This window comes from Theropithecus gelada, chromosome 20, assembly GCF_003255815.1.
Source record: "Theropithecus gelada isolate Dixy chromosome 20, Tgel_1.0, whole genome shotgun sequence".
NCBI classification, from domain to species: domain Eukaryota; kingdom Metazoa; phylum Chordata; class Mammalia; order Primates; family Cercopithecidae; genus Theropithecus; species Theropithecus gelada.
Window position 1 is genome coordinate 27,014,571 of NC_037688.1, and position 14,530 is coordinate 27,029,100.

Here is a 14,530-nt window from a genome sequence, read left to right on the forward strand (position 1 = left end):
GTGGTGTCATATTAGCACTCAAAAAGGATTTTGGATTAGGAATCCTTTTTTTTTTTTTTTTTAGCTGGGACTACAGGCTCATGCCACCACGCCTGTCTAATTTTTGTTTTTTTGTTTTTTTGTTTTTTTTGAGACAGAGTCTTGCTCTATTGCCCAGGCTGGAATGCAGTGGCGCAATCTCCGCTCTCTGCAAGCTCTGCCTCTCGGGTTCACACCATTCTCCTGCCTCAGCCTCCCGAGTAGCCGGGACTACAGGCGCCCGCCACCGCGCCCGGCTAAGTATTTGTATTTTTTTTTCAGTAGAGACGGTGTTTCACCATGTTAATCAGGATGGTCCTGATCTCCTGACCTCGTGATCTGCCTGCCTCGGCCTCCCAAAGTGCTGGGATTACAGGCATGAGCCACTGTGCCCGGCCTAATTTTTGTATTTTTAGTAGAGACGGTGTTTCGTCATGTTGGCCAGGCTGGTCTCTAACCCCTGACCTCAAGTGATCCACCTTCTCAGCCTCCCAAGGTGCGTGAGCCACCACGCCCGGCCCTGGATTAGGAATCTTCAGTCTGTATTTGCAAAGCTGTTTGAGTTCCTGCCTTCAGTTCTTTTGGATGTGTATCTTCGTTACTTTTTTTTTTTTTTTTTTTTGAGGCAAGGTCTTGCTCTGTCACCTAGGTGGAGTGCAGTGGTATAATCCTAGCTCACTGCAGCCTCTGCCTCCCAGGCTCAAGCAATCCTCCTACCTCAGCCTCCCAAGTGGCTGGGACTACAGGCATGCACCAGCAGGCTAAGTTTTTAACGTTTTTTGTAGAGATGCAGTCTCACTGTGTTGCCCAGATTGGTCTCAAATTCCTGGGCTGAAGTGATTCTCCTGCCTTCGAAAGTGCGGGATCATAGATGTGAGCCATCATGTCCAGCCACATTACTACTCTTGTTTGGGTTTTTTGTTTGTGTTGTGAGTTATGTTTTTTTGTTTTGTTTTGTTTTTCTTGTTTATTTCTTTCATTCTTTTTAAAAATGAGACTTTGGGAGGCTGAGGTGGGCGAATCACCTGAGGTCAGGAGTTTGAGACCAGCCTGGCCAACATGGCGAAACCCTGTCTCTACTGAAAAAAAAAAAAATGCAAGCCCGTGCGCAGCGACTCACACCTGTAATCCCAGCACTTTGGGAGGCCAAGGAGGGTGAATCACCTGAGGTCAGGAATTTGAGACCAGCCTGGATGATATGGGATATGGTGAAGCTTCGTCTCTACTAATACAAAAATTAACCAGGCATGGTGGCACATGCCTATAATCCCAGCTACTTGGAAGGCTGAGGCAGGAGAATGGCTTGAACCAAGGAGGCAGGGGTTGCAGTGAGCTGAGATTGTGCCATTGCACTCCAGCCTGGGTGACAAGAGTGAAACTCCGTCTCAAAAAAAACAAAAACAAAAATTAACCAGATGTGGTGGTGTGTGCCTATAATCCCAGCTACTTAGGAAGCCAAGGTGGGAGAATCTCTTGAACCTGGGAAGGCAGAGGTTGCAGTGAGCCGGGATCATGCCATTGCATTCCAGCCTGGGTGACAGAGGGAGACTCTGTCTCAAGAAATAAAAATAAAAAAATAAAAAATAAAGATGAGATCTCACTGTGTTGTGCAGACTGGTCTCCAACTTCTGGGCTCAAGTGATCCTCCTGCCCAGTCTCCTGAGTAGCTGGGACTATAGGTTTGTGCTGCTCTGCCCACCTTGTTTATTTAAGAAACTTTCTTATTGGTGTTTCTTGTATTTTTTTGTTTGGTTGGTTTTTGTTTCTTTTTTTGAGCCAGAGTCTTGCTCTGTCGCCCAATCTGGAGTGCTGTGGTGCAATCTTGGCATACTACAACCTCTGCCTCCCAGGTTCAAGTGATTCTTGTGCCTCAGCCGTCCAAGTAGTTGGGATTACAGGCATGCGCCACCACTCCCAGCTAATTTTTGTATTTTTAGTAGCGACAGGGTTCACTGTGTTGGCCAGGCTGGTTGCAAACTCCTGGCCTCAAGTGATCCACCCAACTCAGGTTCCCAAAGTGCTGGGATTACAAGAGTGAGCCACCACGTCTGACTGATGTTTCTTGGATATTTTTAATGAAATAAACATTATTAAGAAACACCTGTTCTAGTTCTAAATAAAGGATTGTCAGTATTTTTATTGGTTTAATACGTTTCTTTAGTGATAACAACTTGATCATGTTAAATATTCCTACTAAATAACATGCTATGGATTTCTTTGTTTAGGTTTTCTCTTATGATCTTTCGAAGGATTTAAATTTCTCAAATAGGTTCTAGGTATTTTATCTCTCAATGCTATTCTAAGGAGATCTATGTTGTATATATGAAGCATTGCTGTGTTGTTCCTACTCTACACGTTGTTAATTTTGTCAGTAGGGGGCGCATTGTTACCAGTGTCTGAGCTTGCTCCTCTGATGGAATCCTTAGCTTCTGGAGGGAAAAGACCCTTGTAACTTTCCTACTGATTCTGGGCATAGGTTTACGCCTAAGCTGCTGAGACAGAAAACCTCAGGGAATATTTTTCCAACCAGACCTTGTTTTGCTTACATGTACCTCCTTCATGATTTAATTCCTCAGCAAGAAGACAGTTTTGTGGTGGGCACAGCCGAGGGAACAGTCTTCCATTTTCAGCTGGTCCCTGTGACATCTAACAGCAGTGAGAAGCAGTGGGTGCGGACAAAACCGTTCCAGCATCACACTCACGACGTGCGCACTGTGGCCCACAGCCCAACAGCGCTGATATCTGGAGGTGGGTTCCCCTCCTGGCGAGGCTGCTGCTTTACCCTGCCCAGCTCTGGCTGTTCTCGTGCAGGACGACTTCTAATTCTGTACACCTTCTCCCCTGCTTTACCAGGCACTGACACCCACTTAGTCATTCGTCCTCTCATGGAGAAGGTGGAGGTAAAGAATTACGATGCCGCTCTCCGAAAAATCACCTTTCCCCACGTAAGTGTCCATTCCAAGCCCCTGCCAACCCCTCATCTCCCCATCCCTGTGTCCCCCTGTCCCACAAGGCTCTGAACACAGCTCACGCTTGGCAAATTTGTAGGACTTTTTTTTTTTTTTTTGAGACAGAATTTTGTTCTTGTTGCCCAGACTGGAGTGCAGCGGCGTGATCTTGGCTCACCGCAACCTCCACCTCCCGGGTTCAAGCGATTCTCCTGCCTCAGTCTCCCAAGTAGCTGGGATTACAGGCATGTGCCACCGCGCTTGGCTAATTTTGTATCTTTAGTAGAGACTGGGTTTCTCCATGTTGGTCAGGCTGGTCTCGGAACTCCCAACCTCAGGTAATCTGCTTGCCTCGGCCTCCCAAAGTGCTGGGATTATAGGCATGAGCCACCACCCTCAGTCTTGTAGGCCTTTTTTTTTTTTTTTTTTTTTTTGAGACAGAGGCTCACTCTGTCACCCAGGCTGGAGTGCAGTGGTGCAACTCCACTCCAAGGTCCGCCTCCCAAGTTCACGCCATTCTCCTGCCTCGGCCTTCCAAGTAGCTGAGACTACAGGTGCCCGCCACCACCACACCCAGCTAATTTTTTGTATTCTTAGTAGAGACAGGGTTTCACTGTGTAGCTAGGATGATGGTCTTGATCTCCCGACCTTGTGATACTGCCACCTTGGCCTCCCAAAGTGCTGGGATTACAGGCGTGAGCCACCATACCCAGCCCCCCTTTTTTTTTTAACCATCTGGGACATGGAGATATTGTAGGACTTTCTGTAGCTCCTTCTTCATTCCTTCTGTTTCTGAGGCAAGCCATTGCAAAGACATTTATGGGGGGTAGGAGATATGCAGCAGCACACCTAGTTCAGTTTCTGGGGGAGTTTTTCCCTTTTCCAATTAGTTGTGGGTTATGGGAATTTTGTTAGTTTGTCTTTCAGAGTAGGCTTTATTCTGGGTGGGAGCAGGAAAACCCAGGCTTCCAGTGTTCTAGGTAAATGGTACCATCTTCCCAAGCTAGAGAACTTGCTCCCCACACCTGCTGCCCCATTCATTCAACCAGTAAACCTCATTGAGTCTACTCATCAGTATCTTTATATATATGTTGTAGAGATAGATCGATCGATCGATCGGTCGATCAACAGCTCTTTTGAGGCATATTTGATATATTAAAAACCGTACATATTTAATGCATATAGTTTGATAAAGTTGAACATAGTCCTCATAATCTCTTGAATCGAGTCATTCATTTCTCTTTGTCTATGCTGGCATCATCCTAGTTTGGATCAATGTCTTTTCTCATCTGGGTTCCTTTACAGTAGCTTCTTAATCATGTCCTTTTATTTCCATTTGTGTCATTCTAGCCTATTCTTCATTGATCTTATTTTATTTTATTTTATTTGTCTTTGTTTTTTTGAGACAAGGTCTTGCTCCATCACCAAGGCTGGATTGCAGTGGTGTGATCTTGGCTCACTGTAACCTCTGCTTCCTGAGCTCAAGCAGTCTTCCCACCTCAGCCTCCTGAGTCGCTGGAACCACAGGCATCCACCACCACGCTCAGCTAATTTCTTTTTTTCTTTTTCTTTTTTTTTTTTTTTGAGACGGAGCTTTGTCCTTGTTGCCCAGGCTGGAGTGTAGTGGTGTGATCTCGGCTCTCTGCAACCTCGGTCTCCTGGGTTCAAGCGATTCTCCTGCTTCAGCCTCCCTAGTAGCTGGGATTACAGGCATCTGCCACCACGCCCGGCTAATTGTTGTATTTTTAGTGGAGACGGCGTTTCACCATGTTGGCCCCACTGGTTTTGAACTCCTGACCTCAGGTGATCCACCAGCCTCGGCCTCCCAAAGTGCTGGGATTAGAGACGTGAGCTACTGCGCCCAGCCTCGGCTAATTTTTTTATTTTTTATTTATTTTTAATAGAGACAAGATCTCACTGTCTTGCCCAGGCCGATCTCAAACTCCTGGTCTCAGGCAATCGTCCCACCTCAGCCTCCCAAGTGCTGGGATTACAGGCATGAGCCACTGCTCCAGGCCCATTGATCTGTTTTAAAGCAACTTTGTTCATTGCTGCATGCTTCAAAGCCTTTGATTATCCCTGTTGGCTTCAGCATAAAGACAGTTTCCTTAGTGTGTCTTATAGAACCTGTCTCCATCCAGGCCTGGCCCTTTAGCTTCCTGTAGCACCTCTCATGCTTGTAGCACCCCCACCCAGGCTAGCCACTCTCAAGGTCTTTTTGTTCCCGCAAATACTCTTACCTTTGAGCTATGTCACATGCCATCGCCCTCCTCAGAACATTCTGCCCTGCCTCCTTCGCCTGACTGGTCTTTCCCAGTGAACCTCATCTGGACTTCTGTGTTTACCACCACACGTCTAGGTTAGAAGTCCTCTTTCCTTAGTTTTCAGTACATACTGTGTTTAGCCGTGTTAAAATTCTTGTCACACTAAAGTCTTATTGCTGATTTAGTTCTGTGTCACCCCTTTAGAAGCATCTTGAGAGCAGTAGCTATGTTTTAATTCATCATTGTGTTCATAGATCCCAGGGCAGTGCCTGGTATATGGGAGTACTTAGGAAATATTTGTCAAGGAAATGGATTTCAGCAGTAAAAAATGTGCTAAGGTGGTGCTGCTGTATCTGGTACTGAGGCAGTAGATGACCCTGACTTATTTTTTAACTTTTTGATTCTTGGATATAGCGACGTCTCATTTCCTGTTCTAAAAAGAGGCAGCTTCTCCTCTTCCAGTTTGCTCATCACTTGGAACTTTGGCGACTGGGATCCACAGTTGCAACAGGTAAAATGAGAGCACGTTTTTTTCAATAAGAAAACTGGAGAGAGAAGCCAGAAATCAGAATTGCGGTTGGAATTCTGCTTATAGAAAAACTGAAGTAGACTTTTATGTCCATTTTAACTAATGGTTTACCCACCCATTAGATAAAGCAAATAAGTTATTTAGAGTATTAGAATCTTTAGTAGGATATTGAATCATCTCTTAAAGGTTTATGGCTCTAGGTGGTGCGCTGCAGGGTGTAGTAACTGAGAAGAAAACAGGCTGTTGGAAAATAACAAGATTTAATGATGGGTAATGATGATCCTGTACGAAAAAGAAGATCACATGGATCTTATTGGAGTGACAGCCTAGTGGCCTTTTTTGTGTGACCTATTAAGGAAATGTGTGAGTCCTCTCTTTTGCAGTGGATTAAAATTGAGGCCACACAGACTCCACCTGCGTGCCTGGCTATGGAATAGAGCTTCAGGGAATTAGTGATGTATCAGAGGTAGAAGCAAAGGAAGTACTCACTGTTTTCCTCTTCATATACACCTCAAAAGTTGTGAGCTTACATTTTTCTGATTTCTCACGGATAGAGATTCCATTCTTCCAGGGAGTGACTTTTTAGAAGAAAAAAAAATGTACAAATTCTCTTTCATAAGAGAAATCTCAGGGAAGTTTCTTGTTTCAGGCAAGAATGGGGATACTCTTCCACTCTCTAAAAATGCAGATCATTTACTGCACCTGAAGACAAAGGTAAGGAAGTTTGTTTAGGCTCTGAAATCTAGAACGTTTTTCCCATTCTGAATTTTGAGGTTAGTTTACACCACAAATTGTATAAATTCTAAAACTATTTGAATGAAGGACTGTGTCACCGGGACTGGGTTTACTGTGATTATAAATAGGACATTGAGGATTTATTAGATGGATGTATACAGAAAATAGGTTTCTCTTCTTTTGATATTATTATGAAAATAATGTGCATTTATTTATTTATTCATTTGTTTTTGAGACAGAGTTTCGCTCTTGTTGCCCTGGCTGGAGTGCAATGGCGCCATCTCGGCTCACCGAAACCTCCACCTCCTGAGTTCAAGCAATTCTCCTGGTTCAGCCTCCTGAGTAGCTGGGATTACAGGCATGCGCCACCACGCCCAGCTAATTTTTTGTATTTTTAGTAAAGACGGGGTTGGTCAGGCTGGTCTTGAACTCCCGATCGCAGGTGATGCGCTCGCCTTGGCCTCCCAAAGTGCTGGGATTACAGGCATGAGCCACTACGCCTGGCCATGTGCATATTTTTAAAAACTCAAATAGTACAAAAGCGTATACAATGAAAAAAAAATCATTTTGTTTTGTGAGTTTTTAAAAATTACATAAATGTTACTTTCAACTTTTCTTTATTCTCCAGATTCTTTTTTGTTTGTTTGGTTGGTTGGTTTTTTGTTTGTTTGCTTACTTTTTGAGGCAGGGTCTCAGTGTGTTTTCCAGGCTGGAGAGCAGTGGCACCATCACGACTCACTGCAGCCTCAACCTCCCAGGCTCAGGTGATCCTCCCACTTCACCCTCCCGGGTAGCTGGGACTACAGGTGTGCACCACCATGCCCGGCTAATTTTTTGTAGATCCAGGGTTTTACCATGTTGCCCAGACAGATCTTGAACTCCTGGGCTCAAGCAGTCCTCCACCTCTGCCTCCCAAAGTGCTGGGATTACAGGCACGACTCACCGGACCTGGCTTCCAAATGTTTTTCATTTGCTATTTCTTAGAAGTCTTTAAAGCAGAACGTTGTAGACAAAACAGAAAATAAGTACTCCAAACCACCTATCCTCCTGAGCTTTCCTTCAGTAAATGCCTCCCTGCTCAGGTTTCTGAAGTTGGGGTATAGTATGAGGCTATCTATGAAGTATTCAAAAGGCCAAAATAAGAATAGACCTCCATTCTTGGATTTGGAAATCAAAGCCATGCCTTTTAGGTACTCTGCCTCTGAGATCATCATAGTAACGCAGACCACACGAGGATCGAGATTATGTATAGATATCTGTGGATATGTCCAGAGTGGCAAGAGCTTGAGGCGTCATGTCCCAGTGCACCTCATTATGTGAAGTTTAATTGTACGTTCATCTTGATTCTTGATATTGCCAGGGTCCTGAGAACATTATCTGCAGCTGTATCTCCCCGTGTGGAAGTTGGATAGCCTATTCTACAGTTTCTCGGTTTTTTCTCTATCGGCTGAATTATGAACATGACAACATAAGCCTCAAAAGGGTAAGTGATAGCCCAATGTCTGGTCACATAAGAGGAAACTTCCTAAATATGTTATTTTTGTGTGAAGTGGAAATCAACTGGATGTGAATCCTTGCTCAGTTAAAAACTATTTGGAGATTTGGAGAGGGCTGTTACAAAGCTGTTTTATTTATTTATTTATTTATTTTTTTGAGACGGAGTTCTGCTCTTGTCGCCCAGTGCGGTCTTGGCTCACTACAACCTCTGCCTCCTGGGTTCAAGAGATTCTTCTGCTTCCGTCTCCTGAGTAGCTGGGATTACAAGCGCCCACCACCACACCTGGCTGATTTTCCTATTTTTGGTAGAGATGGGGTTTCACCACCCATTGGCCATACTGGTCCTGAACTCCTGACCTCAGGTGACTCACCTGCCTCGGCCTCCCAAAGTGCTGGGTGCTGGGATTACAGGCGCGAGCCACTGTGCCTGGCTTTTTTTTTTTTTTTTTTTTGACCGAGTTTCGCTCTTGTCACGCAGGCCGGAGTGCTCCTGCCTCAGCCTCCCGAGTAGCTGGGATTACGGGTGCCCACCACCAGGCCCAGCTAATTTTTGTGTTTTTAGTAGAGATGGGGTTTGACCACATTGGCCAGGCTGTCCTGAACTCCTGACCTCAGGTGATCCGTCCCCTCAGCCTCCCAAAGTGCTGTGATTACAGGTGTGAGACACTGCACCTGGCCCACACCCAGCCTTTATTTCCATTTTGAAGTTTTGAAATATGTTCTTAGAGGGATAGGGTAATGCCCTACAGGCAGTAAAGTTAAGGCTTTTCTGTTTAGTGGTTTCATGTGTGACTTAGTTATTTCCTTGATAGGGAAGTGAATATGTACTAAAGAGATGAAAGGGGGTGGCCGGGCGCGGTGGCTCACGCCTGTAATCCCAGCACTTTGGGAGGCCGAGACGGGTGGATCACGAGGTCAGGAGATCGAGACCATCATGGCTAACACGGTGAAACCCCATCTCTACTAAAAAATACGAAAAACTAGCCGGGCGAGGTGGCAGGCGCCTATAGTCCCAGCTACTCGGGAGGCTGAGGCAGGAGAATGGCGTGAACCCAGGAGGCGGAGCTTGCAGTGAGCTGAGATCCGGCCACTGCACTCCAGCCTGGGTGACAGAGCGAGACTCCGTCTCAAAAAAAAAAAAAAAAAAAAGAGATGAAAGGGGGATGTATAGGTTTCTGGAGAGAAACCAGTGTTCTGTGCCCTGAGTCAGTTGGCTTACTTAGAGACAGGGAGCATTAATGTAACTTAAGCCTAGCTGTGATTGTTTCTGATGGGCTGTAGGTCTCCCTTCTCTCACTTTTATTATTGGTTCACCCAAAGGTTTCCAAAATGCCACCATTCCTTCGCTGTGCCCTTCAGATTTTGTTTTCTGAAGATTCAACAAAGCTCTTTGTGGCATCAAATCAAGGAGCTCTGCATATTGTTCAGCTGTCGGGAGGAAGCTTCAAGCACCTGCATGCTTTCCAGCCTCAGTCAGGTGGGAATCTGGTAATTGGCCATGGGGAGACTTGTCATGTCTGAGATGTAACTTTTTTCCTTTTAAGCCTCCATGTTGGGGGTTCCCTCATGTTCTTCCTATCCTACAGATCCACTCACTCATATGTTTGCAGTTTCAAGTAGGAGGAGATAGCTGGCGAAGAAGACTCTCGATGAGATATGCAATGTTCTTCACACCTACTCTTTTCTCACTGGGTTTTTGATTCCTTATTTGGGGCCAGAGAAGTTTCATCATCCTTAGTTTGTTAGCAGAACACGAAGAAAGTTAAAGTCGTATGCAATCCTGATACCCAGAAATAGCTACCATTAATATTTTGGTATTTTCTAATATGTGTTTGTATATAAGTATTTTGTGGGCATGTTGCTTTTTTTGGTTGTTTGCTTATAAAAAGGTACAATCATAGATCACTGCCACCTCGACCTCCTGGGCTCAAGTTATCTTCCTATCTCAGCATCCTGAGTAGCTGGGACTACAGACGCCCACCACTATGCCCAGCTAATTTTTTCATTTTGTTTTGTAGAGATGGGCTCATTATGTTGACAGGGTTGGTCTTGAACTCCTGGGCTCAAGTGATCCTCCCATCCTGCCCTCCCAACTGAGATTATAGGCATGAGCCACTGTGCCTGGCCCAAAAGTATTATTATACATGCAGTTTAATTGCCTGTGGTCATTTAATGTTTCTGAGAATTTTTCTGTTTTCCTTGAGAACGTGATTATTAATGAATGAGTGTGACTGTGTAGCTAGCTATGGCTGCTAAGGACTTAGACTCAGTTTCCAGCTTAATTAAGCTGGTAGTTGTTTGGATACTTCCCATGGGCCTTTCCCCTCTCCCTTGTCCTGGATTGTAGCTGCTTCTTCACTGTCATTTAAACTCCCATCAACCTGGAAAGTCAACTCTTTTTTTTTTTTTTTTTTTTGAGATGGCCTCACTCTGTTGCTGAGGCTGGAGTACAGTGGTGTGATTATGGCTCACTGCAGCCTCGACCTCACCAGGCTCAGGTAATCGTTCCACCTCAGCCTCCCAAGTACACAGGAGCATGCCACCATACCCAGCTAAGTTTTTGTAGAGACACGGTTTCACCATGTTGCCCAGCCTGGTCTTGAACTCCTGGGCTCAAGCAATCCTCCTGCCTTGGCCTCCCAAAGTGCTGGGATTACAGGTTTGAGTCACCATGCCTAGTGAAAGTCACCTCTTTTATCCTCAACTCTCACTGTTGATAAGCTGATCCAGAAGCCTACAGGAGAAGAAACCCACAAGTTAGGGGTCAGATAAATCAAACTGACTATTAACTATATATGTTTTTATTACAAAACTTAGGCTATTTATATCTAGCACTCCTTGAGCTTCAGCTCTGCATTATATATATGACTTTATTTTTTCCACTTCTCTCATCTCACTTCCCCTTGTAGTCAAGCTGGTTTCTTCACAGCCCTCAAACCTGCATATTCTAGTCACTTAGCTTGTACTGTTCCCCATTCTTTTTACCTCATCACCACCCATCCTTTGGCAGCTAGGTTATGCTTGTTATAAAGCCGTGTTATCGTTTGGGGGCGTTACATGCAGCACGCATTTTGGCATAGAACATCACTGTCCAATTTTTATCCCACACTAGTTGTCGTGTTGCCAGATTGGTTTAAAGTCTCTAGATGACAAAGATGGCTCAGACGTGCCCATCCTCCCTTAGTGCTAAATATACAGCAGGCACTCAATAAATTAAAGATATGCTTCAAGTCTATTTAACTTGCTGTTTGTCCGTAACTTTTTTTTTTTTCTGAGACAGAATTTCAAAAGAGTTTCAAAAGATGGAGTTTCTTGTCGCCCAGGCTGGAGTACATTGGCACCATCTTGGCTCACTGCAACCTTTGCCTCCCAGGTTCAAGTGATTCTCCTGCCTCAGACTCCCAAGTAGCTGGGATTACAGGCACCTGCCATCATGCCCAGATAAATTTTTTTTGTACTCTTAGTGGAGATGGGGGTTTCACCATCTTGGCCAGGCTGGTCTCGAACTCTTGACCTCAGGTGATCCACCTACCTCCGCCTCCCAAAGTGCTGGGATTACAGGTGTGCGCCACCACACCTGGCCTGTCCATAATTTTGATTTAAAAAAAAATTTGGGGCCGGACACGGTGACTCACGCCTGTAATCTCAGCGCTTTGGGAGTCCGTGGCGGGCAGATCATGAGGTCAAGAGATCGAGACCATGCTGGCCAACATGGTGAAACCCCATCTCTGCTAAATATGCAAAAATTAGCTGGGCGTGGTGGTGCACGCCTGTAGTCCTAGCTACTTGGGAGGCTGAGGCAAGAGAATGGCTTGAACCTGGGAGGCAGAGGTTGCAGTGAGCCAAGATTGTGCCACTGCACTCCAGCCTGATAACAGAGTGAGACTCCGTCTCAAAAAAAAAAAAAAAAAGGCCGGGCGTGGTGGCTCACGCCTGTAATCCCACCGCTTTGGGAGGCCAAGGTAGGTGGATCATCTGAGGTCAGGAGTTCAAGACCAGCCCAGCCAACATGGTGAAACCCCGTCTCTACTAAAAATACAAAAATTAGCCAGGCGTGGTGGTGGGCGCCTGTAATCCCAGCTACTTGGGAGGCTGAGGCAGGTGAATCACTTGAATTCGGGAGTTGGAGGCTGGAGTGAGCGGAGATCCACCACTGCATTCCAGCCCGGGTGACAGAGCGAGACTGTGTCTCAAAAACAAACAAAAAAACGTTTGGTAGGAAAGGAGTTTGAAACAGTTAAAGTATGTATTTTAGTGGCAGATGCTACTGTGATTCTCTATTCCTATAGTAAGCAGTGTCTTAGGCCTGAGGAAGTAATAACTTCTGTTTTATCTCTCTGGACCTTCTTTACAGGCGGGATGGCTAAATAAGTAGATGAAAAAAGTAGAAACATTAGCATCTAGAACTAATTTGCACAGTGATCAGCAAATTATCCTGGCAGTGATTTAAAACTCTGAGGGTCTCCTTGGTTTTTGCCATCATCTCCAGGGCAGGGCTGGCTGTGGACACTGTGTGAATTCAGAGATGTAACTGTTCTGTCCTCACAGGAACGGTGGAGGCCATGTGTCTTTTGGCAGTCAGTTCAGATGGGAATTGGCTAGCTGCGTCAGGTACCAGTGCTGGAGTCCATGTCTACAATGTAAAACAGCTAAAGGTGAGCATAGGGCTTAACGGCAGCAGTTTGAACCATTTTACAGGAGCCAGTTCACCCTGCAGTTACAAGATTCAAGGCAGATTGGCATGACCTGGAAATGTATTAGACTTTTTTCTTTTTAACCAATGATTTTTCCAGGTTTGGAATCCTGTTTTATTTTTTTATTTTATTTTATTTTATTTTTTTGAGGTGGAGTCTCGCTCTGTCGCCCGGGCTGGAGTGCGGTGGCACGATCTCAGCTCACTGCAAGCTCCGCCTCCTGGGTTCACGCCATTCTTCTGCCTCAGCCTCCTGAGTAGCTAGGACTACAGGTGCCCGCTACCACGCCTGGCTAATTTTCTTGTATTTTTAGTAGAGATGGGGTTTCACCGTGTTAGCCATGATGGTCTCCATCTCCTGACCTCGTGATCCACCCGCCTCAGCCTCCCAAAGTGCTGGGATTACAGGCGTGAGCCACCGCGTCCGGCCTGCTGGTTTATTTTTATGGAACCCAGAAGCTATACTGTATAACATTAAAAGCAGCTAATGGAATCAGTGAAATCATTCATACCTGGAAATTTGAAATTAATGATTTGTGGGTGATGTAAACACATCCAGGTTCTTTCTATATTTTCGGGAGGAAAATTCTGATATACACAGACAAATAGTTGCAGATAAGAGTTCCTTTCATGGCTTGCCTTGTAATCTCAAGATAAACATAATCAAAACTTCGAAAAAGGAATGCTGGGAAAACATTTTTCACTAATCAGTAATGACACCGTCAGTCATAAATTGAGTCATTAGTGATCCCTTACAAGTCCTCATCTTCATCATAAGAATCAGATTCGAGGCCAGGCGCGGTGGCTCAAGCCTGTAATCCCAGCACTTTGGGAGGCCGAGGCGGGTGGATCACGAGGTCAGGAGATCGAGACTATCCTGGCTAACATGGTGAAACCCGTCTCTACTAAAAATACAAAAAATTAGCCGGGCACGGTGGCGGGCACCTGTAGTCCCAGCTACTTGGGAGGCTGAGGCGGGAGAATGGCGTGAACCCGAGAGGCGGAGCTTGCAGTGAGCCGAGATCACGCCACTGCACTCCAGCCTGGGAGACACAGTGAGACTCCGTCTCAAAAAAAAAAAAAAAAAAAAAAAGAATCAGATTCGAACTATCCAAAACTTGCAATAAGCATTAAAAGTGTATAGAATAACAGCAAACTGCAATACTTAATGGGTTTACCTGTTAACTGCATAGCGTAACCTTCGTTGCATTATGGTAGGAGCATGTACTGAGCACTTGTCTTTGAGCCTTGCCTAGTATTTAAAGAGTGTGTGTAGCGTGCACATGCTTTGCAATTGTACATAAAAAGCCATGCCTAGGCATTAAATTCTTTTAAACCTGATGTAGAGCCATAGACTCCCTATTCAATGACACATTTATAAGCAGTTTGTACAGATGGATTTACTCGGAGGGAAAGGCTTTACTCTCAGTTCTTCACAAATGCTGTTAGTTTTGTAAGCAGTTAAATATGCTTTTTATTTTTTTGAGACAAGGTTTCACTCTGTCAGCTAGACTGAGTGCAGTGGCACAGTCACAGCTCACTGCAGCCTTGATCTCTGGGCTCAAGCAATCCTCCCACCTCAGTGTCCTGACTAGCTGGGACTACAAGCGAGCCCCACCCCACCTAGCCAATTTTTTTTTTTTTTTTTTTTTAAGTAGAGATGGGGGTCTTGCTATGTTGCCCAGGCTGGTCTTGAACTCGTGGACTCAAATGTTCCTCCCTCCCTGGCCCTTCCAAAGTGCTATAGCTACAGGTGTGAGCCACTGCGCCCAGCCAGTAGGCATATATGTATGCATGTATGTGTGTGTGTGTGTGTGTGTATGTGTGTGTGTGTGTGTGTGTGTGT

General features: G+C 45.3%; 1 protein-coding gene across 2 annotated transcripts in view; it reads left to right on the forward strand.

Annotated features, from left to right (window-relative positions):
- Positions 1-14,530, forward strand: part of UTP4 (UTP4, small subunit processome component) — a 43,092-nt gene that overhangs the window by 17,226 nt on the left and 11,336 nt on the right. For both annotated transcript variants that reach the window (XM_025369511.1, XM_025369512.1), the window contains exons 7-13: positions 2,595-2,766; positions 2,872-2,963; positions 5,645-5,741; positions 6,409-6,473; positions 7,855-7,977; positions 9,312-9,468; positions 12,540-12,646. In XM_025369511.1, the coding sequence (XP_025225296.1) occupies positions 2,595-2,766; positions 2,872-2,963; positions 5,645-5,741; positions 6,409-6,473; positions 7,855-7,977; positions 9,312-9,468; positions 12,540-12,646 (813 nt within the window). The remainder of the gene's footprint in view (positions 1-2,594; positions 2,767-2,871; positions 2,964-5,644; positions 5,742-6,408; positions 6,474-7,854; positions 7,978-9,311; positions 9,469-12,539; positions 12,647-14,530) is intronic.